Source organism: Cucurbita pepo, chromosome 2 (genome assembly GCF_057944985.1).
Source record: "Cucurbita pepo subsp. pepo isolate OVF chromosome 2, ASM5794498v1, whole genome shotgun sequence".
NCBI lineage: Eukaryota > Viridiplantae > Streptophyta > Magnoliopsida > Cucurbitales > Cucurbitaceae > Cucurbita > Cucurbita pepo.
The window spans coordinates 577015-597486 of NC_141799.1; the positions used below are offsets into that span (position 1 = coordinate 577015).

Consider the following 20472-nt stretch of genomic DNA (forward strand, 5'->3'; position numbering starts at 1 on the left):
ATAATTTCGCATAATCAACGTGTTTAGATTAGACATGTATCTTTAAAGTAAAATTCATAACCAACTTGTGGAAAGAACTTATTTATAATCGTGCTTCTTGCCACACTTCTCAATCCCACCAGAATCTATTCTTATTCCTTATTGTTGGGGACACCTACCCTGCAATCTTGGTTGTTCATTTTCCTCATGTTTATAAATAAGAGTATTGATTTAGCTAAATTTCTTTAAAAAAAAAAAAAAAAAAAATCTTACCGTAAGATCGATCGTAGTCACACATCTACAAACAAAAATAAATAAAGAGAACAAAAATTTACGTACCTCAAATATAAGAAATTACATCTACGGGTGGTAATCAATAACTAGAATTGAAGTGTTTACAAGTATACCTCTCACACTACAAATTTTCATTTTCAAAATTTCTCCAAATTGCTTTAATGCAAATACAAAAATGGGCACTCACTCTACTTTTTATAACAAATATAAATCATCCTTTTATATAGACGTAACAATAATAATACTAATAAATGAATCAAAATAACACTAATGCTCATACATGAATTAAATGAATTTAATAGGTACAAACAAATATTCATAAATCCAAAAAAATTATAAACATAAATATTCATTACACATCTCACATTTAAATTTAAATTTTTAGTTAAAGTTATTATTTTCAATTAAATCTTATAATTATAATTTTACTACATTATTTAATCTAACAATTCAACAACTCACGCGGTTTTAAATCCAAAAATTTGTAATTTTGAAATTTATCCTTAATTTACTTTTAATTGGTTAAATTATATACTGTTCTATGAATTTTGCCTTCTAATTTATTTAAAGGAATTATTTAAATGTTATAATGTAATTTTTTTTTGTCTTCTCTGTCTAATATATATATAGGTAAAAAATAAATAAATAAACATTTATCACGTTAAAAAAATGAATAAATTAATATTGTATCTTTTATTGGCATCTGACCCTTAAGGACACATAAAAAAAACGTGACATTAAATCAGTGGACTACATATTAATGATATTAATGATATTCAACCTTTCACAGCACAAAATCGACATCTTGTCTCACTATCATCCAATTTTCAATTATTGAATACAACTATTACTCGTCCCTAATTTTGATTACAGTTACCTTACAAAAAAAAAAAAAAAAAACATTCCTTCCTCATTTGATGATAAAAAGGTATGCACAAACCCATCTTAACCTAACAACCAACCAACTCATCATTCTTTAATATTTAATATCATTATTTAACCAATTATTATTTCTAAAATATTGTTTATTAAATTAGTTTGAGTTCAAATAAATGAAAAGTTTATACTAATGGTTGTTCATGAATTTCATAAAACTGGATCGTATTTAATCAAACAAACTTAAATTTATTGTTAATTTTAATATATTCATTTTTTAATATGATACAATATTTTATATATATATATATATATATATATATACTTTTAATAATAGAAACTCGCAATTTTATACTGAATGATCTTCTTAAAATTTTCCCACAAAGATGTGAGAGAATATCAGGACTTTCCGATGTCAATTTAGAGTCAATTATATTTATAATTTTAAACGTCAAAATTATTTAAATTTTCAATAAGGACTCTACTTTTTAGGTATTAAATTTATAATTAAATAACCATTTTGTGGCCAAAAACCCTAAACTAGTTACTTTCTTTCACACACAGCATCAAAATAAAAAATAATAAAATAATAAAGTACCCACGTTAAAAAAATGCGAGAAGGGCGTTCCATAAAAGACAGAGGGAATAAGAATATATAAATTTTTTTAAAAAAGTTATTATTATTTTTTTTTTTGTATGACCTCATTTAATTTTAAAATTAATTAATAAAAAATATGTTGGACGATAAGATTGCTGATAACGGAATTGAAAGGATAAATACGGTAGGTCAAGATCGATTTTCCATCCAAACTAATGCTCAAACTGGTTAGGTACATTTTCAAACTCTAGAAACCAAATTTTTAAACATTATGAGTTAGGTCGATGAATCTATTTATCAGAAGCTCTATTTCGAGTGTGACAACGAAAGGACTTTAACCTTTCTTTTTCTTTTTTATTTTTTAAATTTCTTTAAATATATATTTTTAAATAATAAGAGGTAATCAATGCCGAATAGAAAATAATAATATGCAATAACAAATAATAATATTCTAATATTAAATTTTAAAATGTCATAAAAATATAACATACAAATAGTAAGAGATTAGTAAGAGACAATAATGATAACATAAGACAAATCCACAGTTTTGAAAATTCTTCAAGATCTTCAACGCCATTCATTGTGTTCTCAATCCTATAAAAAAATTAAGATTTATAAATATAAAATATAAAATCTTTTAAAATTCAATATTTTCTTAAATTATTTGTAATAACAAATAAATTAAAACCAGGTATATTTTACCGCTTAAGTATCAGTTATTCTCTTTTTACAGTCTAACAATAACTCAAGTATCTCGGGCCATTATTGAAGTATGAAAATCAACATTTAAATTTTTTTTCGTATACTTACATTAAATGGAGATAAGTAAATTTCATCTTGTAACTATTTCAATCTTCATCCTTTAAATTCGAATTTCGAGATCTCAATAATTGAGTCAGTAATACTAACCTATTGTTGGAAATTAGTAAATTTGACCACATATATAGCATGTGTGTTTGGGAAAATTTCGTATTCAATTTCTCCACTGCATTTAATTATGTGGTGAGTTTTAAAAGTATAGTTAGTTTTCTCATTGCAAAATATTTAATTAATTTTTTTTAAAATATACCCTTAATTAGGAAAAAAAATCTTCTATATTTTCGTCTACCATAATAATTTCTTATAAATTTCGCACAATAATGATGGAAGAATATAGTGCTTTATTTTGAATGTGAAAAGAACCTAATTTTTCCAAGGGCATCTTCCTGCCATTGATTGTGTTGGTCGGTGGATTTCAAGTTGTTGGATTGATTGATGCCATATTTAAAAATAAATAAATAAATAAATAAAAATTGTTAGGCAAGATATTATTTTTATTTCTCATTTTCTGATTTTTGTTTTCAATTTTCAAATAATATACCTATTTGATAATTTTTTCTACTTCTCGACAAAATTTGTATAGAATTTTGAAATAATAATAATAATAATAATAAAAAACATTTAAATAGGAATATAATATAAAAATAACACATTATTGTAGTGCTAAAAGAAACCCAGGCAGACCCACCATTGTAATTTCGCATACGTTTATAACGTTTCCTTTTTGGAGGCTATAAATACGTGTACAAATTCCACCATCTTCTTCACCAATCTATTAATTTCATATATTTGCTTACAAATTAATCAAAAAAAAAAAAAAGAAAAGAAAATGGAAGTTGCGCAAATTCTGTGTATGAACAAGGGAGGTGGAGAGACGAGTTACACGCAAAACTCGTCCCTTCAGCAAAAGATCATATCGGACACCATGCCGATCACCGAGAAAGCGGTGGAGGCCATTATAAGCACGGACGCTACAAGCGCTTCGCCGCCGCAAAGCATTGCCATTGCGGATTTGGGCTGCTCCTCCGGGCGCAACGCATTGCTTCTAATCTCCGACACCATCAACCTTGTTTACGCCAAATGCAAACGCCTTGGCTACCCGCTGCCTGAAGTTTCCGTGTTCTTGAACGACCTTTTCAACAACGACTTCAATAGCATATTCGGGTCGTTGCCGGATTTCCACCGGCGGCTCAAGGACACAAACGGTGATGAAGTTGGGCGGTGTTTTATCTCCGGCATGCCGGGTTCTTTCTATGGAAGGTTGTTTCCTAAACATAGCTTGAATTTTGTGCATTCGTCTTCTAGTCTCCATTGGCTGTCGAAGGTTCCAGAAGGTTTGGAAGGAGAGGACAAAATAAGGATGAATAAAGGGAAGCTTTATGTTTCTCGGACAAGCCCGCCGAGTGTTTTGTTGGCTTACGCTGCTCAGTTCAGGAATGACTTCTCGCGTTTCATAAGCTCGCGTTCTGAAGAGATGGTGTCTGGTGGGCGTATGGTTTTGTCTTTCATGGGAAGGAAATCGATGGACCCCACAGCTGCTGGTACCGCCCATCAATGGGAGCTCTTGGCCGAGGCTTTAACCACCCTTGTTTCTCAGGTAAAGCTATGAGAGCTTAAGCTTAAAGTGGATAATATCATATGGTTTCTAATATTTTTGTGTGATAGGGTTTGGTTGACGCGGAAAAGATCGAGTCATTTAATGCACCTTTCTATGCACCGTGCATGGAGGAAGTGAGGATGGAGATAGAGAAGGAAGGGTCGTTCGATATAGACCGATTCGAAGAGTTCGACGTGGAATGGGATGACTCAACAGAGGGGACTATTAGTGGGCTCAAGAGTCCGTCGAGAGGACAAAGAGTAGCAAAGACGATAAGAGCTGTGGTTGAAACGATGTTGGAGTCTCATTTTAAATTTGGAGGAGAAATTATGGATGAACTGTTCGAGCGTTATGGAACAATTGTTGAAGATTATTTGTCATGGAATACAATTAAGAGTACCAATTTAGTTGTTTCTTTTGTTAAGAAATGATCGGAATAAATAGGTTTCAATAATTTAGGAGTTTTTATTTCGTTACCTTCAAATGAAATTTGGAGTACCTGTCAATTTATAATTGAAATAAAATTATTTCAATTTAAATTGTATTTACGTTTATTTGCATACTAATTTTAAAGTTAAGTTTTTAGATTAAATTTTTTAAAATTTATAAATTAGGTATATTCAATACTTTGCCGACAAGGATTGGGTAATTAATGATAATTAAGGAGAAAAATAACTTATTTTTGTTCAAATAACAAATATAAAATAATAATTATATTTTATTTCATAAGGAGACATGTCTCACTTTATTAATGATAATAAGAGAAACACTCGTCTAAACTAAGACATCAATCATGTAATATAAACTTACAAAGAAAGGATTCAATTAATCAAGATACATAGGAGGGTCGTAATATAAACTCTAAGTAAGTAAGCGTTTATATAAGCTCAAGTTTTCAAACCCAAATAATGATCAAATGGGTATCCAGCTGATGGCTAGAAAGAAATTGAACAAACGAAGAACATGTCTACAGCAGACCCATCAAACTCTTCATCAACAATGAGCATTTAAAGAACAGCGAGGCAATGCAAGGCAATTGACAGAAACAAGCGGTTGAATTCAGACAAATTAGTTTCGATTGTGATAAATTACACAGATATATGATGCAATAGAAGAACCAAAAATCTCAATATGCATTTGAATTGAACTTGTTACCAGGCTAATTGAATATTCTTTAGTCTTCTACTTCTTCTTCCCTTTGCCGCCGGATTTGCGTTTTGTAGGCAGAACGATTTCACCTTTAAGGACAGGAATCTCCATCAACTGCGACAGCTCTCCAAATTTCTTGCGGAATTTCTCCACCTGATCAGCGTCGACTAGCAGGGCGGAGCGGCTGCCCAAATAGAACGGGTGATTTCCCGACCACACATCCACGGAGTACTCTTCTGAGTCCCACCGGTCGTCATCACCAGTTCTCCGTTGCAATAAACCTACACGTCCTCGTAGAATTGGTGATGAATATCCTTTTTACGGCAGGTCACCACCGGCCGGTAGCGTCTCGCTCCTAATTCCTGGAAATTACACAGAAATTTAGGACAATAAAGATGAGCAGTCACCATCTCCGGAAAATTGAGAAGTGAGAAAACGGGGAAAATACCTTGTTCTTCGGCGGTGCGATAGCCGGAGAAAATGGCCGTTGAAGGAAGGAATTTGTTAGGTTGAGCGCCATTGCTGCGGTCGCGATGAAGAGAGGATAAGTGGGAGGAAGAACAGATGGGGGAGATGAGTTCCTCTTCACTCGTTTTTCTATTTTGGGCCTGCCAGTATTGGGCCTTAAACTTTGACCTTGGGCTTCAATGGGCCTAAACATCAGATATTTAAACATTAATAATTTAGTTGGATTAGTTGAAATGAATTAATTGGATAAAATGAAATAATAATTTTTTAACTTTTAGGGGAAAAAGCCATTTTTATAAGTTCTAAAATCTTTTAATTTAAGGATGGAGTTTTTTTAGTTATTAAATTGATGATAATAAATGCTCATATTTATGATTTGAGTTAAAATTAAAAAAAAAATCGAAATAAAATATAATGAAAATTAGTAATGGCAGCCTAAAAGAAAATTATTTGATTTGATGGTCACGTGATCTCCACTGTCTTAAATTTGTGGAGAATATCAACCGTCCATTTCGTTTGAAATTTGTGGTCAACCATTTATATTCTTCCTCTGTTTCTGATTTTCTAGTGCCCAAGTGGCTTGGCCATACACCGAACTTAGTCGATATTGCTTCAAGTCGACATGAGGACACAATGCACCCATGTTATTTTGATTCTATTTAGTTATTGTTGTTATTAATTTGAGTTCGGGATGTATGGAAAGAACATGTTCTTTAAAAAAAAAAAAAAAATCAATAATTTCGCATCATCAACAATAAATCTCCTTGTTTAGATTGCACACATTGAAATGAAAGACATATATCTTTAAAGTAAAATTCATAACCAACTTGTAGAAAGAACTTATTTATAATTGTGCTTCCTGCCACACTTCTCAATCAGGCCAGAATTTATTCTTATTCCTTATCGTTGCCGACACCTACTCTGCGAATCTTGGTCGTCTATTTTCCTCATGTTTATGTTTATAAATAAGAACATCGATTTAGCTATTTTTTTTTTTTTTTTTTTTAATTTTAAAAGTCTCTCTTACCATGTTGTAGCATAAGTAGGAGTAAGATCGATCGTAGTTACGCATCTACAAATAAAAATAAACAAAGAGAACAAAAATTTACATAGCTCAGATATAAGAGATTTCTCTACATCCACGAGTGGTAATCAATGACTAGACGTAAAGTGTTTACAAGTGTACCTCTCACGCTACAAATTCTCATTTCAAAATTTCTCCAAATAACACTGATGCTCGTACATGAATCAAGATGATTCATATACCAATATGAGAAATAAATCAAATGAATTTAATATGGGAGATAAATCAAATGAATTTAATAAGTACGTGAGTCGTACATGAATCAAGATGATTCATATACCACTAATGCTCGTACATGAATCAAAATGATTTATATACCAATATGGGAGATGAATTAAATGAATTAAGACGATTTATATATCAATATGGAAGATGAATTAGATGAATTTAATAGGTACATGACTCGAAATAAAAAATGTATAAAATATATTCATGAATCCAAAAAAATTTCCGTTTAAATCCAAGGCTAAAAATTTTGAATTTTGAAATTTATCCTTAATTTACTTTTTAATTGGTTAAATTATATGCGAAGTTCTATCAATTTTGCCTTCTAATTCTTTTAAAGGAATTATTTAAATGTTATAATGTAATTTTTTTTGTCTTCTCTCTAATATATATATATATACTTTTAATAATATAAATTCTAAAAATTCTTTTAACTTAAAGGTTTGTTTTAAGCAATTTTATATTTGGTGATCTTTTTAAAATTTTTGCGATAAGAGAATATCGAATGCCAATTTAGAGCCAATTATATTTATAATTTTAAACGTCAAAATTATTTAAATTTTCAATAAAGAGGACTCTACTTTTTCAGATATTAAATTTATAATTAAATAACCATTTTTGGCCAAAAATCCTAAACTAGTTACTTTCTTTCACACACAATATCAAAATAAAAAACAATAAAATAATAAAGTGCCCACGTTAAAAAAATGCGGGAAGGGCGTTCCATAAAAGAGAGAGAGGGAATAAGAATATATAATTTTTTTTAAAAAAAGGTTTTTTTTTTTTTTTTTTTTTTTTTTTGTATGACATCATTTAATTTTAAAATTAATTAATAAAAATATGTCGGATGATAAGATTTTGTTGATAACGGAATTAAAAGGATAAACACGGTAGGTCGAGATCAATTTTCCATCCCAACCAATGTTTAAACTGATTAGATACGTTTTCAAACTCTAGAAACCAAATTTTTAAAGATTATGAGTTAGATCGATGAATCGATTTATCAGAAGCTCCATTACGAGTTAGATAACGAAAGGACTTTAACCTTTCTTTTTATTTTTTTTAATTTTAATTTTTTTAATTTCTTTAAACATAAATTTTTAAATAATAAGAGGTAATCAATATAAATAGAAAATAATAATATGTTTAATGAATAGTAAATAATAATATTCTAATATTAAATTTTAAAATGTCATAAAAATATCCGTAACAGTGATACAACATACAAATAGCAAGAGACAATAATGATAACATAAGACAAATCAACGGTTTTGAAAATTCTTCAAGGTCTTCACTTCCATTCATTGTGGTTCTCAATCCTATAAAATAATAATAATAATAATAATAATAACCTATTTGATAACATTTTCTACTTCTCTAAAAAATTTGGATAGAATTTTGAAATAAAACAAAATAAAATAATAAGTTTCTTATTTCTGGTTATAAAATGCATAATAAACATTTAAATATTTTATTTTTTTAATAATAAAACAAATAAAAACAATAATTTTCAAATATCCATGGGCACCAACAACACATTATTGTAGTGCTAAAAGGAAACCCACGTAGACCCACCATTGTAATTTCGCATACGTTTATAACGTTTCCTTTTTGGAGGCTATAAATACGTGTACAAATTCATATATTTGCATACAAATTAATCAAAAAAAAAATTAATCAAAAAAAAAAAAAAAAAAAAAAGGAAGTTGCGCAAATTCTGTGTATGAACAAGGGAGGTGGAGAGACGAGTTACACGCAAAACTCGTCCCTTCAGCAAAAAATCATATCGGACACCATGCCGATCACCGAGAAAGCGGTGGAGGCCATTATAAGCACGGACGCTACAAGCGCTTCGCCGCCGCAAAGCATTGCCATTGCGGATTTGGGCTGCTCCTCCGGGCGCAACGCATTGCTTCTAATCTCCGACACCATCAACCTTGTTTACGCCAAATGCAAACGCCTTGGCTACCCGCTGCCTGAAGTTTCCGTGTTCTTGAACGACCTTTTCAACAACGACTTCAATAGCATATTCGGGTCGTTGCCGGATTTCCACCGGCGGCTCAAGGACACAAACGGTGATGAAGTTGGGCGGTGTTTTATCTCCGGCATGCCGGGTTCTTTCTATGGAAGGTTGTTTCCTAAACATAGCTTGAATTTTGTGCATTCGTCTTCTAGTCTCCATTGGCTGTCGAAGGTTCCAGAAGGTTTGGAAGGAGAGGACAAAATAAGGATGAATAAAGGGAAGCTTTATGTTTCTCGGACAAGCCCGCCGAGTGTTTTGTTGGCTTACGCTGCTCAGTTCAGGAATGACTTCTCGCGTTTCATAAGCTCGCGTTCTGAAGAGATGGTGTCTGGTGGGCGTATGGTTTTGTCTTTCATGGGAAGGAAATCGATGGACCCCACAGCTTCTGGTACCGCCCATCAGTGGGAGCTCTTGGCCGAGGCTTTAACCACCCTCGTTTCTCGGGTAAACCTACGAGAACTTAATCTTAAAGTGGATAATATCATATGGTTTCTAATATTTTTGTGTGATAGGGTTTGGTTGACGCGGAAAAGCTCGAGTCATTTAATGCACCTTACTATTCGCCATGCATGGAGGAAGTGAGGATGGAGATAGAGAAGGAAGGGTCGTTCGATATAGATCATTTCGAAGAGTTCGACGTGGAATGGGATGACTTGGCAGAGGGGGCTAATAGTGGGCTCAAGAGTCTGTCGAGAGGACAAAGAGTGGCAAAGACGATAAGAGCTGTGGTTGAAACGATGTTGGAGTCTCATTTTGGATTTGGAGGAGAAATTATGGATGAACTGTTCGGGCGTTACGGAGCTATTGTTGAAGATTATTTGTTACAGAATACCGTTACAAATACCAATTTAGTCATTTCTTTTGTCAAGAAGTGATCTGAATAATTAGAAACATGGGTTTTTATTTCGTTTTATCTTCAAATGAAATTTGAAGTACATGTCAATTACATTTATAATTACGTTTTATCTTTAAATTCAAATGAAATCTGTATTTACGTTTATTAGCTTACTAATCTTAAGTTAAGCTTTTTGATTAAATTTTTAAAAATTTATAAATTAGGTATATTCAGTACTTTGCTGACAAGGGTTGGAGAATTAATGATAATTAAGGAGATAAATAACTTATTTTTGTTCCAATAACAAATATAAAATAATAATTATATCTTGTTTCATAAGGAGACATGTCTCACTTTATTTTTTTTGTTTGATCTACGGTCTATGCACTTTCTTTGTCTTTTTGTTTGATAAAGAGACATATCCATTTTTCTAGCTTTTTGTTTGATTGGACAACGCATTCCGACCCCTCTTGTGTAGCCTCTTTTTTCAAGAGAAACATTGATATGAACTAAGACATCAATTATACAATATAAACTTTAAGGAAGATATAAATAAAATATTACTCAAATTGTCACAAGATATTACAATTCATGCCACATTAAAGAGAACCAAGTTTCATTTATTTTCAGATGGTTACAAACTTTGGGTTGCTTGTATTTTATTAATGTATTTAAAAAAAAATTATTTACTTTAATGTCACATTTAGACACCGCTAATTATGGTTTTAAATATAAAAGTTACAACTATTGAAATACAAGGTAAATGATTTTCAAAGTCATTACGTTCCATACTTACAAAATGGACTCTACCATATTCTAAGGTCTATTAAATATTTTTTAAAATTCATAAACAAATAGACTTGTTGATGATTTACTGTTTAACCTTTCATTATCTAAAATGAATTCAAAATCATTAACGTGTGTGTATGTATATATTAATTTCTCGATTAGATTACACTTAAAAGTTAGATAAATACTGCAATGATTTTAAGAATCATTAAGTTTTTTCTGGAGCTTCATTTCAATCAAACGGACCTAAGATCCAACAGATATTTCACCCATATTCAAACGAATTTTCCAAACAATCTTAGATCTATGAACTTTTAAATTCTCTAAACGAAATTCATTCTAATAAACAATACTTGGAACAGAGACTTGCCGTAATTTGCTATGGCTTCCTCTCATAAGCAATTCAGTAGCAGAAAAACAAGATTGCCATGAAGTGGCCCAGAACTTCAACAATTCCTATTATAATTTCTCTATAACTTTCTTTCCCTCCATGAATTTTCTTCTTTTTGATATCAATTCTAAGCTAAAACTGAATTCTTAGCCAAATTACAAAAAAAATCACTGAGGAAGTAAGCGTTTATATATAAGCTCAAGTTTTCAAACCCAAATAATGATCAAATGGGTATCCAGCTGATGGCTAGAAAGAAAATTGAACAAACGAAGAACAAGTCTACAGCAGACCCATCAAACTCTTCATCAACAATGAGCATTTAAAGAACAGCGAGGCAATGCAAGGCAATTGACAGAAACAAGCGGTTGAATTCAGACAAATTAGTTTCGATTGTGATAAATTACACAGATATATGATGCAATAGAAGAACCAAAAATCTCAATATGCATTTGAATCGAACTTGTTACCAGGCTAATTGAATATTCTTTAGTCTTCTACTTCTTCTTCCCTTTGCCGCCGGATTTGCGTTTTGTAGGCAGAACGATTTCACCTTTAAGGACAGGAATCTCCATCAACTGCGACAGCTCTCCAAATTTCTTGCGGAATTTCTCCACCTGATCAGCGTCGACTAGCAGGGCGGAGCGGCTGCCCAAATAGAACGGGTGATTTCCCGACCACACATCCACGGAGTACTCTTTCTGAGTCCCTCCGGTTGTCATCACCAGTTCTCCGTTGCAATAAACCTTCGCATCCTCGTAGAATTGGGGATGAATATCCTTTTTCCGGCAGGTCACCACCGGCCGGTAACGTCTCGCTCCTAACTCCTGGAAATTACACAGAAATTTAGGGCAATAGAGATGAACAGTCACCATCTTCGGAAAATTGAGAAGTGAGAAAACGGGGAAAATACCTTGTTCTTCGGCGGTGCGATAGCCGGAGAAAATGGCCGTTGAAGGAAGGAATTTGTTAGGTTGAGCGCCATTGCTGCGGTCGCGATGAAGAGAGGATAAGTGGGAGGAAGAACAGATGGGGGAGATGAGTTCCTCTTCACTCGTTTTTCTATTTTGGGCCTGCCAGTATTGGGCCTTAAACTTTGACCTTGGGCTTCAATGGGCCTAAACATCAGATATTTAAACATTAATAATTTAGTTGGATTAGTTGAAATGAATTAATTGGATAAAATGAAATAATAATTTTTTAACTTTTAGGGGAAAAAGCCATTTTTATAAGTTCTAAAATCTTTTAATTTAAGGATGGAGTTTTTTTAGTTATTAAATTGATGATAATAAATGCTCATATTTATGATTTGAGTTAAAATTAAAAAAAAAATCGAAATAAAATATAATGAAAATTAGTAATGGCAGCCTAAAAGAAAATTATTTGATTTGATGGTCACGTGATCTCCACTGTCTTAAATTTGTGGAGAATATCAACCGTCCATTTGGTTTGAAATTTGTGGTCAACAATTTATATTCTTCCTCTGTTTCTGATTTTCTATATAAATGTCGTGACTATGGGCCGTACACCGCACAGTACAGGCTACCGGGTCAACAGTTCTATTGCAATTTTTTTTTCGAGTAAAATTTCAAGGATAAAAAAGTTTTCTTAAAAAAAAAGCCAGTTTTTTATTTGTTAGTTAGATGAGTGTTTTTTAATTTAATTAATAGAAAAATTGGATCAAGAAATTGCGAATTGAATTAAAATTAAAAAGAAAAAAAAAAGCTCAATTTAATTTCATAAATTAAATTTTTTTAAGAACAAATAATTTCAAAGGCCAATCATCTTCTTTTTTTTTTTTTTTTATTTATTTATTTATTATTTATTATTATTATTTAAAAAAGATAAGAAAAAAAGAAAAAAAAAGAAAAAAGAAAAACTAGTATAAGAGGCCAAGAGAAATGCTGAGCTGACGAGTTGGTCCGACTCGGCTCTTTTCTGTGAAGATATTGTTAGTTAGAAAAGATCCGATATATTTCTGATTTTTTCTGTTCTGTGATTTACTCAGCATATTCAGACTAGCTAATCGGAGAACGTACCTTTTCTTGATCTCCAGTTGATCGGACAATGGATTCGTTTGGCGTGACCTTGAAGGCCGATAGCATTCCATTTCGAATCAGCGATCAGTGTGGTAGGAATCAACGTTCCGGGCTCTGGGGAGAGAGTATTCGAAGATGCAAACAGATGCAGATGAATGTGCACTCGCGGAAGAATCCTTCTTCTCAGAGCTGCGCTACAAAGCTTAAACCAGGAGTTGCTCATGCTGTTCTCATGTCAGATATCGATGAGGAAGCAATGGTACGTCGATATTATTGATATTCATAAGAGTATGAACTTTTATAGGAATTTTGACTCCAAATTTGGCCTCAGATTTTACAGGCTCCCATATTGGAGGCTCCAAGAGCTGATCCGAAGAAGGTCGCTTCAATCATATTGGGCGGAGGTGCTGGAACTCGCCTGTATCCTCTCACCAGCCAGCGATCCAAACCTGCGGTAATTTCCTGTTAGCGAATCGCTAATATCATGAAGGATAGCTTCATAACCTTGAAAGCATTGTTGATTGGGGGAGACGTTTAGATGGTTATTACAGATAAGAAGCCCTTGATCCAACACAGGATAACGAATTAGTGCACGATTTGCAGGTTCCAATTGGAGGTTGTTATAGGCTGATCGACATACCTATGAGCAATTGCATCAATAGTGGCATCGAAAAGATATTCGTTCTAACACAGTTTAATTCCTTTTCTCTCAATCGTCACCTTGCTCGTATTTACAATTTTGGAAATGGAGTGAATTTTGGCGATGGATTCGTGGAGGTATCATGACTGTTCTTCCCATTGTTACAATCTATACCCCGTCTTAGCAATTGTGTTAATCGAGCTCAATCTCCCGATTCATGTTTGAGACACACAGGTTCTAGCTGCCACTCAGACTCAGGGTGAAACCGGAAAGAAGTGGTTCCAAGGAACTGCCGATGCTGTCAGGCAATTTATATGGTTATTTGAGGTGGGCGCATAAGATCAGCTTTTTAAATGTGTAAAGAACGTTTTGACCATTGGGTTTCTGCAGGCTGCTAAGACCAAAAATGTTGAAAACATTCTAATTTTGTCTGGCGATCACCTTTACCGGATGGATTACATGGATTTTGTGCAGGTATAATGTTAAATCATAGCTAGTTTGTCGTTGTTCGTATCATTGTTTTGCACAAATTTTTGTTTTCGTTTGATTCATTGGGGCTTTCTGGTTGTTTTGAACGTGCAGAGACATATTGACACAGATGCAGATATTACAGTATCATGCATACCAATGGATGATAGGTATGCCTTTCTTTCGTCGTGGCCGCCATGATCTTATGATTATTATGATTATATTCTTAAACTCTTAGATATCCATTATTGCTTCGGTATTTTGCAGCCGAGCATCAGACTACGGTCTCATGAAAATAGATGATACAGGACGCATTCTACATTTTGCAGAGAAACCAAAGGGATCTGACCTGAAAGCAATGGTTGATAACATTGATGCAATTAGTTTATGAGTCCTGTTCCTATGGGGCGCCAAATCTTTGTCTGATTTTGTTTTCAATCCATCATATGTTATACTGCAGGAAGTTGACACGAGAGTTCTAGGACTTTCAGAACAAGATGCAAGAACAAATCGTTATATTGCATCAATGGGAGTCTATGTATTTAGAACTGATATTCTACTAAAGCTTTTGAAATGTACTTATCCCTCATGCAATGACTTTGGCTCTGAAATTATTCCATCGGCTGTTAAGGACCACAAAGTTCAAGTGAGATCCATTTAGATAAAGTTTTGTGTTTCATGAAGAGGAAGGCTTTTGGTGATAATAGAACTACGTTTCCCAATTGTTTCAGGCATATCTATTCAATGACTACTGGGAGGACATTGGAACCGTGAGGTCATTTTTTGATGCCAACTTAGCTCTAACGGAACAGGTTGTATCCAGCTTTCATGCTTATATTCATTGAGTTAAATACTTGCATCGAATATAATTCCTCCTGCCCTTGATCCATATCAAGTAACTTAAGTTGCCTGTGAAAGTTTCAAACAAAACATGCTCAAACGTAATGAATGCAAGGTCTTTCTCCTAACACAAGAAAGTAGTTATGTAAGCTGATGATTAGTTGTGTCTTTCATGCAGGGCCCAAAATTTAAGTTCTATGATCCAAAGACTCCATTTTATACATCACCTAGATTCTTGCCCCCTTCCAAAGTTGAGAAATGCAGGGTAAGATATGGAACTCAAATTTGCTCTCTGCATCATCCGTTTGATTCTTGTATATCAAAAGAAACTGTATTTGCAGATTGTAGATGCAATAATATCTCATGGTTGCTTTCTCCGAGAATGTAACGTTGAACACTCCATCGTTGGTGTGCGCTCTCGATTGGAGTACGGTGTGGAGCTCAAGGTGAGCCATTCCCTCCCTCCCAATAGGATACAAGAAGACTAAATGCAGTTTCAAAAGCTGGTTGGCTTAAACTTGAACTAATACAAGAGAACTGGCCATGCTGATTTGTGATAGTATAGATATATTGCTCCGAATTAAATTCATAGCAGCTGTTTGTTACTTGCTGTTGTCACATAGTTGAAAAACGTTTATAATGTTTGGATTGGTTGGTTTTGCATTCTAGGATACTATGATGATGGGTGCGGACTACTACCAGACTGAATCTGAAATTGCATCTCTGCTTGCCGATGGAAAGATCCCAATTGGCATTGGAGAGAACACCAAAATCAGGTAATATGCAAAAAAAAAAAAAAAAAAAAAAGAACGACACATTCCTTATAAGGATGAGGAAACCTCTCTGGTCGACGCGTTTTAAAACTTCAAGGGAGAACCTAAAAGAGAAAGTCCAAAGATGACAATATTTATTAGTAGTGAGTTTGAGCTTGAATCAAACAATAGTGTCAGCGAGGATGCTAGACCACAAGGGAATAGATTTTGAGATCTCTCATTGGTTGGAGAGGAGAACGAAGCATTCCTTAAAAAGCTTGGAAACGTCCTTAGAACCTTGAGGGGAAGCCCATAAAGGAAAGCCGAAAGAAAATAATATCTGAGCTTGGTCTATTACATAAAACTATGTGCAACCCTTTTATTAGTTAAATATAACCATTACTTTATTATCTCTCACTGATTATCATGAAATTATTAGTACGTGGATTCGTTTTTGTTTCTGATTCTTTGCAACTTCAGGAATTGCATAATTGACAAGAATGCCAAGATTGGAAGAAATGTGGTTATTGCGAATACTGAAGTAAGTATAAATTTTATACTCTTTAAAGGATGCTTGGCTCGTAGCTTTAATACGTTAAAGTTTACGAAGTTTAAATTGTTTAATCTGTGTTTGAATTTGAAGAAAGAAATAAGCAACAAAAACTTGAGTTTGGTTCATGAGTTTATTGTATTCTAAGAATTTGCAAACTCTCCAAATTATGAAGCTATATGATCAAAGCGCGCTTGTAACTTTTTCAGGGCGTTCAAGAAGCTGAGAGACCAGACGAAGGATTTTATATAAGATCCGGTATCACAGTCACATTGAAGAATGCGAAGATAAAAGATGGAACCATTATTTAAATTCCAATGGCAGCAGCCTTTTGGTGGTCAGGCCAAGAGATAGGTGAGGGTTGAAAAGGAAGCAATTGCTGGAGGCTTGAAACCTACAATTCTCAGCAATGAATAATTGGCGTAAATATTTAACTTCTTTTCTTATATGTAAAATGTAGAAAGCCAAAATATTTCCTAAGACAACTCTTGATTTCAATCCTTATATCACAAGGCACCACATTCAGCTTTTGGATGAGCAAGAACTCTCATCTCTTAACCTCAAAACTTATATCAAGTAGTCAATATTTTGCTTAATTTCCAGGACTGTTGTTGTTGCCTCCCTTTAAGGCCTCCTCCCACTCTGCTCTTCCTATCTCCTTTGCTCTCTTCAACTTCTCAATGTTCCTGAGTCTAGCATACATCTTCCTGATGCGAATCAGCCTTCTAGACTCCTGAGATATTAAGTTAGCAGTCGATGGGTTCTCGCTAAGTATCACTTCGTACCCGTCTCGAAAAGAATCCATTCCTTCAACTAAAAGTTGCCAGAACAATCCGCCCACAGCTGCACCGCCGCCTCGAGCGGAGGAGTACACAGCTGAATAAACAGCATTGTAAAGCTGATCCCTTTGATCAGAGGCAGAGTTCTTTGTAGATTTCCCAAACTCAGCAAAGAGAACTGGCTTGTGCAGAATGTTCTGTGCATCTTGGATGTGTTCATTGAGCCAAGTGTTTAGGAATGAGAGCTGATTCTGATTAGTTGAACCAGTTAGCCTACAAACATCAGTAGAAATCACCCATTTCATTTGTCCTAATGGATTGAAGAAGTGAAGTGAAGTGAAGAAGGGAAGAAGCTTTATTGTTACCATTGATCAGGATATGAGTGGACTGTGGCAAAGTCGATTTCAGGTATCTGATTGTTGGCAATGAAATCAGTTCCCACTTGAAAGTTTGGATTCCCTTGATTCCTTGATTGTCCATAGAACCCTTCCAAACCAGCTTCTAACAAGTGCTTCCCATCTATTGATTTCAAGTATGAACCCATTTCTCTAATCCACGCCTGCCCCATTGTTTCATACATCAAACTTCTTAAACATATAGCCTCACGATTTTAAAATGCGTTTATTTAGGAAGAGGCTCTCGCACCCTTATAAAGAATACTTCGCTCCGAATCTCACCCACTCCTTAAGGGCCCAGCATCCTCATTGGCACACATTAGTTGGAGAGGAGAACAAAGCATTTGTTATAAGGGTGGGGATTAGTTCCCCTCTCTGATCGATGTTGGATCTCACTCAACCCCTTAAGGCCCCAGCGTCCTCGCTGGCACACATTAGTTGGAGAGGGGATTGAAGCATTTGTTAGAAGAGTGTGGATTTGTTCCCCTCTTAGACGATATGGGATCTCACCCACCCTCTTAAGGGCCTAGCATCCTCGCTAGCACACATTAGTTGGAAAGGAGAACGAATCATTTGTTATAAGAGTGTGGATTAGATCCGCTCTCCAACCGATGTGGGATCTCACTCACCCCCTTAAGGCCCCAGCGTCCTCGCTGACACACATTAGTTTGAGAGGGGAACGAAGCATTTGTTATAAGGGTGTGGATTCGTTCCCCTCTCAGACCGATGTAGGATCTCACCCACCCTTTTAAGGGCTCAACGTTTTCGTTGGCACGAGCACACATACCCTTTTAAGGGCCCAGCGTCTTTGCTGGCACGAGCACACATGAGTTGGAGAGGAGAAGACGTTGGCACACATTAGTTGGAGAGGAGAACGAAACATTTGTTACACGGGTGCGAAACTCACCTAAACTTGGACAATATATATTAGCGGTAGGCTTTAACTAAGAAAGGAAGGGAAATAAGAAACTAAGAAAGGAAGGGAAAATCTAGAGAGAACCTGAATCGTGTTCCCCGAAGGATCTGAAGGACACCTAGGCTCGTTCATGAGTTCCCAAGCCATTATGGTTGGATCATCTTTATAAGCTACTCCGGTGAAGCTGTTGATTCTTGTCAAAATGCTCTAATATACAAAATATGCATTCAAACAAAATTATCAATATTCATAAATTAAAATCCATAGATTAATATAAACTTATTGCATATTAACTTTTGAAAATTATTATCTCAAAATACACTTACAGTTAGTTTCATTAATATTATTAATTTTAAAAACACCTTAAATTTATTAATTATTTTTACTATTATTGAAAGGATATAATCAATATATGATTTTAGTTCCTATATTAATGGAACTTTTTAAAAGTTCAAATTTATTGAAGCACTAATAAAAATTCTAGATTTATTTTTTATTTTTGTTTAATTTAAGGGTATCTTTCAAAATTTTAAAATATAATTTATGGATATTTAAAATTAACACACAACATTATCATCTTTCAGTTTTTGAACCAAAAAAAAAAAAAAAAGAAAAAAAAAAGTAAAAGTAAAAGTAAAAAAAAAATCATAATTACTCCCCTCTGTAAATGACCTGTTAAAATTATTCCCAACCACTTAAACCAGCCGTTTCATTTTCACCAACCCCGCACAAACAAACCCCTTTCAAAGCCTCAATCAACGAAACAAAAGCGAAAAGGGTTATGGGTTTGTGAAATTACCTTAATATGATTCTTGTACAGCCCTTTCACAACAGGGTTACTGAAGAAATCATCGTCGGATGAAATAGACTGCCCCTCATTCCTCGCCCACTCCACATACTGCTTTTTCCCTCCCATATTCTCATAGTTGTTCACCAAACTCAATATCAATTTAATCCCATATTTCCTCGCCTCCGACACCGCAAAATCCAAACCCTAACAAACCCATTTCCCATTTAGCATAAACACACACACACACACACTAAACCGCAAAAATCAAAGCAATCGGAGCATTTTCTTCACCTGAAACATCTTCTCATTGTAGCTGCCGGGAGAGTACTGCAAAGGGCTGTCTCCGCCGTCGCTGAAGGCCCAAGTTCTGCCAATGGAGAGCCCATGCTTGACGGCTTCTTCAAAAGCAGAGGAGACCTTGTTTCTCTGCGATGGGTCTGACCCGAAGTACATTAGCCAATACGCATTGAACCCATTGGCGTAAAATGGGCTTCCGTTCAGTATCAGCTGCTGCCCTCTGGTACTCACGAACCCATCGTCTGCTTTGGCTCGAACCAGAACCAGAACCAGAACCACCAAAACCGTACTCCAAAGCCTCATCTCTGTGTTGTGGGTTTGTTAAGAGTGAAAGTGGAATGGGGCTGTCATTTATTAAGAGCTTCTAGGGCGGCCTGGAAAGTGGAGAGCTGGCCCGCTTCTCAACTTTAACTGTTCGCTGTTTCTTTATTATTTTCTTTTCTTATCAATATTTTCACGGTTATGTTGTTGCCATAAGAGGTCGTGTTGTGGGCCCCACATTAATTTTAGGAAATAATTGAATCCCCATATTTAAAAAAAAAAAAAAAAACATTTTCTTAAAAAAAATTATAAACTATTTTTAAAAAATTATAAGAATCAAATTTGTAATATAATGTATTTTTTTAATTTTAATATATATATTTGACTTTTTAATCGAATTTATATACCTTATTAAATTTAATAAGAGTTAAGCTAAAAGAATTTAAGTGAATTTGATCTTATTTTTAAAATAGTGGTTGTTATTTATTTATTTATTTATTTCCTTCTTTGGACTTTAAAATATTACCTTAAACTTAATTGAAATATGTATATATCATTGGGTTAGGTAATAGAGTATGGGAGTGAGCATTTTATTTTATTTAAAATGTAATAATGTAAATT

At 34.0% G+C, this 20472-nt stretch overlaps 6 protein-coding genes across 8 annotated transcripts; 3 read left to right on the forward strand and 3 right to left on the reverse strand.

Moving 5' to 3' along the window:
- Nucleotides 1-3329: 3329 nt before the first annotated feature.
- LOC111789214 (putative jasmonic acid carboxyl methyltransferase 2) lies at nt 3330-4748 on the forward strand. Its single transcript, XM_023669911.2, has 2 exons — nt 3330-4163; nt 4232-4748. Exons 1-2 carry the CDS (start codon nt 3396-3398, stop codon nt 4592-4594), a joined length of 1131 nt encoding a protein of 376 aa, XP_023525679.2. The 5' UTR covers nt 3330-3395; the 3' UTR covers nt 4595-4748.
- Nucleotides 4749-5199: 451 nt separating this feature from the next.
- Nucleotides 5200-5871, reverse strand: LOC111787576 (large ribosomal subunit protein bL31c). The gene is given in 3 exon segments (XM_087121177.1): nt 5200-5548; nt 5551-5674; nt 5761-5871. Coding segments are annotated over 3 exon segments (399 nt in total). The 5' UTR covers nt 5833-5871; the 3' UTR covers nt 5200-5345.
- A 2905-nt stretch (nt 5872-8776) lies between these two features.
- LOC111787931 (putative jasmonic acid carboxyl methyltransferase 2) lies at nt 8777-10023 on the forward strand. Its single transcript, XM_023668029.2, has 2 exons — nt 8777-9556; nt 9625-10023. Exons 1-2 carry the CDS (start codon nt 8813-8815, stop codon nt 9985-9987), a joined length of 1107 nt encoding a protein of 368 aa, XP_023523797.2. The 5' UTR covers nt 8777-8812; the 3' UTR covers nt 9988-10023.
- A 1452-nt stretch (nt 10024-11475) lies between these two features.
- On the reverse strand, nt 11476-12197 carry LOC147793347 (large ribosomal subunit protein bL31c-like). Its single transcript, XM_087121165.1, has 2 exons — nt 12038-12197; nt 11476-11951 (listed from the first exon to the last, which is right to left on the reverse strand). Exons 1-2 carry the CDS (start codon nt 12107-12109, stop codon nt 11622-11624), a joined length of 402 nt encoding a protein of 133 aa, XP_086977291.1. The 5' UTR covers nt 12110-12197; the 3' UTR covers nt 11476-11621.
- Nucleotides 12198-12997: 800 nt separating this feature from the next.
- Nucleotides 12998-16943, forward strand: LOC111787929 (glucose-1-phosphate adenylyltransferase large subunit 1). 2 transcript variants are annotated; one of them, XM_023668025.2, is made up of 15 exons: nt 12998-13075; nt 13181-13422; nt 13495-13617; nt 13767-13940; nt 14038-14130; nt 14194-14277; nt 14386-14441; nt 14539-14632; nt 14732-14917; nt 15003-15083; nt 15290-15376; nt 15453-15557; nt 15781-15887; nt 16344-16404; nt 16623-16943. In XM_023668025.2, exons 2-15 carry the CDS (start codon nt 13192-13194, stop codon nt 16722-16724), a joined length of 1584 nt encoding a protein of 527 aa, XP_023523793.1. In that variant the 5' UTR covers nt 12998-13075; nt 13181-13191; the 3' UTR covers nt 16725-16943. The 2 variants fall into 2 exon arrangements, with proteins under 2 accessions (XP_023523793.1, XP_086977753.1); XM_087121627.1 differs by lacking the exon at nt 12998-13075 and having other exon boundaries at nt 13082-13422.
- LOC111787930 (mannan endo-1,4-beta-mannosidase 7) lies at nt 16814-19999 on the reverse strand. 2 transcript variants are annotated; one of them, XM_023668027.2, is made up of 5 exons: nt 19585-19996; nt 19303-19497; nt 18588-18710; nt 17558-17751; nt 16814-17465 (listed from the first exon to the last, which is right to left on the reverse strand). In XM_023668027.2, the coding sequence occupies exons 1-5, from the start codon at nt 19891-19893 to the stop codon at nt 17006-17008; spliced, it is 1281 nt and encodes a 426-aa protein (XP_023523795.1). In that variant the 5' UTR covers nt 19894-19996; the 3' UTR covers nt 16814-17005. The 2 variants fall into 2 exon arrangements, with proteins under 2 accessions (XP_023523795.1, XP_023523796.1); XM_023668028.2 differs by lacking the exon at nt 19303-19497 and having other exon boundaries at nt 19585-19999.
- Nucleotides 20000-20472: the final 473 nt, after the last annotated feature.

What these genes read in the sequence shown, in the direction of transcription:
- LOC111789214 (XM_023669911.2), top strand. Translation starts at nt 3,396, where the DNA reads ATGGAAGTTGCGCAAATTCTGTGTATGAACAAGGGAGGTGGAGAGACG. An exon ending in TAACCACCCTTGTTTCTCAG is followed by an intron (nt 4,164 to 4,231) that starts GTAAAGCTATGA and finishes TTTGTGTGATAG; the next exon opens with GGTTTGGTTGACGCGGAAAA.
- LOC111787931 (XM_023668029.2), top strand. Translation starts at nt 8,813, where the DNA reads ATGAACAAGGGAGGTGGAGAGACGAGTTACACGCAAAACTCGTCCCTT. An exon ending in TAACCACCCTCGTTTCTCGG is followed by an intron (nt 9,557 to 9,624) that starts GTAAACCTACGA and finishes TTTGTGTGATAG; the next exon opens with GGTTTGGTTGACGCGGAAAA.
- LOC147793347 (XM_087121165.1), bottom strand. Translation starts at nt 12,109, where the DNA reads ATGGCGCTCAACCTAACAAATTCCTTCCTTCAACGGCCATTTTCTCCG. An exon ending in TCGCACCGCCGAAGAACAAG is followed by an intron (nt 11,952 to 12,037) that starts GTATTTTCCCCG and finishes TGTAATTTCCAG; the next exon opens with GAGTTAGGAGCGAGACGTTA.
- LOC111787929 (XM_023668025.2), top strand. Translation starts at nt 13,192, where the DNA reads ATGGATTCGTTTGGCGTGACCTTGAAGGCCGATAGCATTCCATTTCGA. An exon ending in ATTACATGGATTTTGTGCAG is followed by an intron (nt 14,278 to 14,385) that starts GTATAATGTTAA and finishes TTGAACGTGCAG; the next exon opens with AGACATATTGACACAGATGC. An exon ending in TGGTTATTGCGAATACTGAA is followed by an intron (nt 16,405 to 16,622) that starts GTAAGTATAAAT and finishes TAACTTTTTCAG; the next exon opens with GGCGTTCAAGAAGCTGAGAG.
- LOC111787930 (XM_023668027.2), bottom strand. Translation starts at nt 19,893, where the DNA reads ATGAGGCTTTGGAGTACGGTTTTGGTGGTTCTGGTTCTGGTTCTGGTT. An exon ending in ACAATGAGAAGATGTTTCAG is followed by an intron (nt 19,498 to 19,584) that starts GTGAAGAAAATG and finishes TGGGTTTGTTAG; the next exon opens with GGTTTGGATTTTGCGGTGTC. An exon ending in CTTCGGGGAACACGATTCAG is followed by an intron (nt 17,752 to 18,587) that starts GTTCTCTCTAGA and finishes ACAATGGGGCAG; the next exon opens with GCGTGGATTAGAGAAATGGG.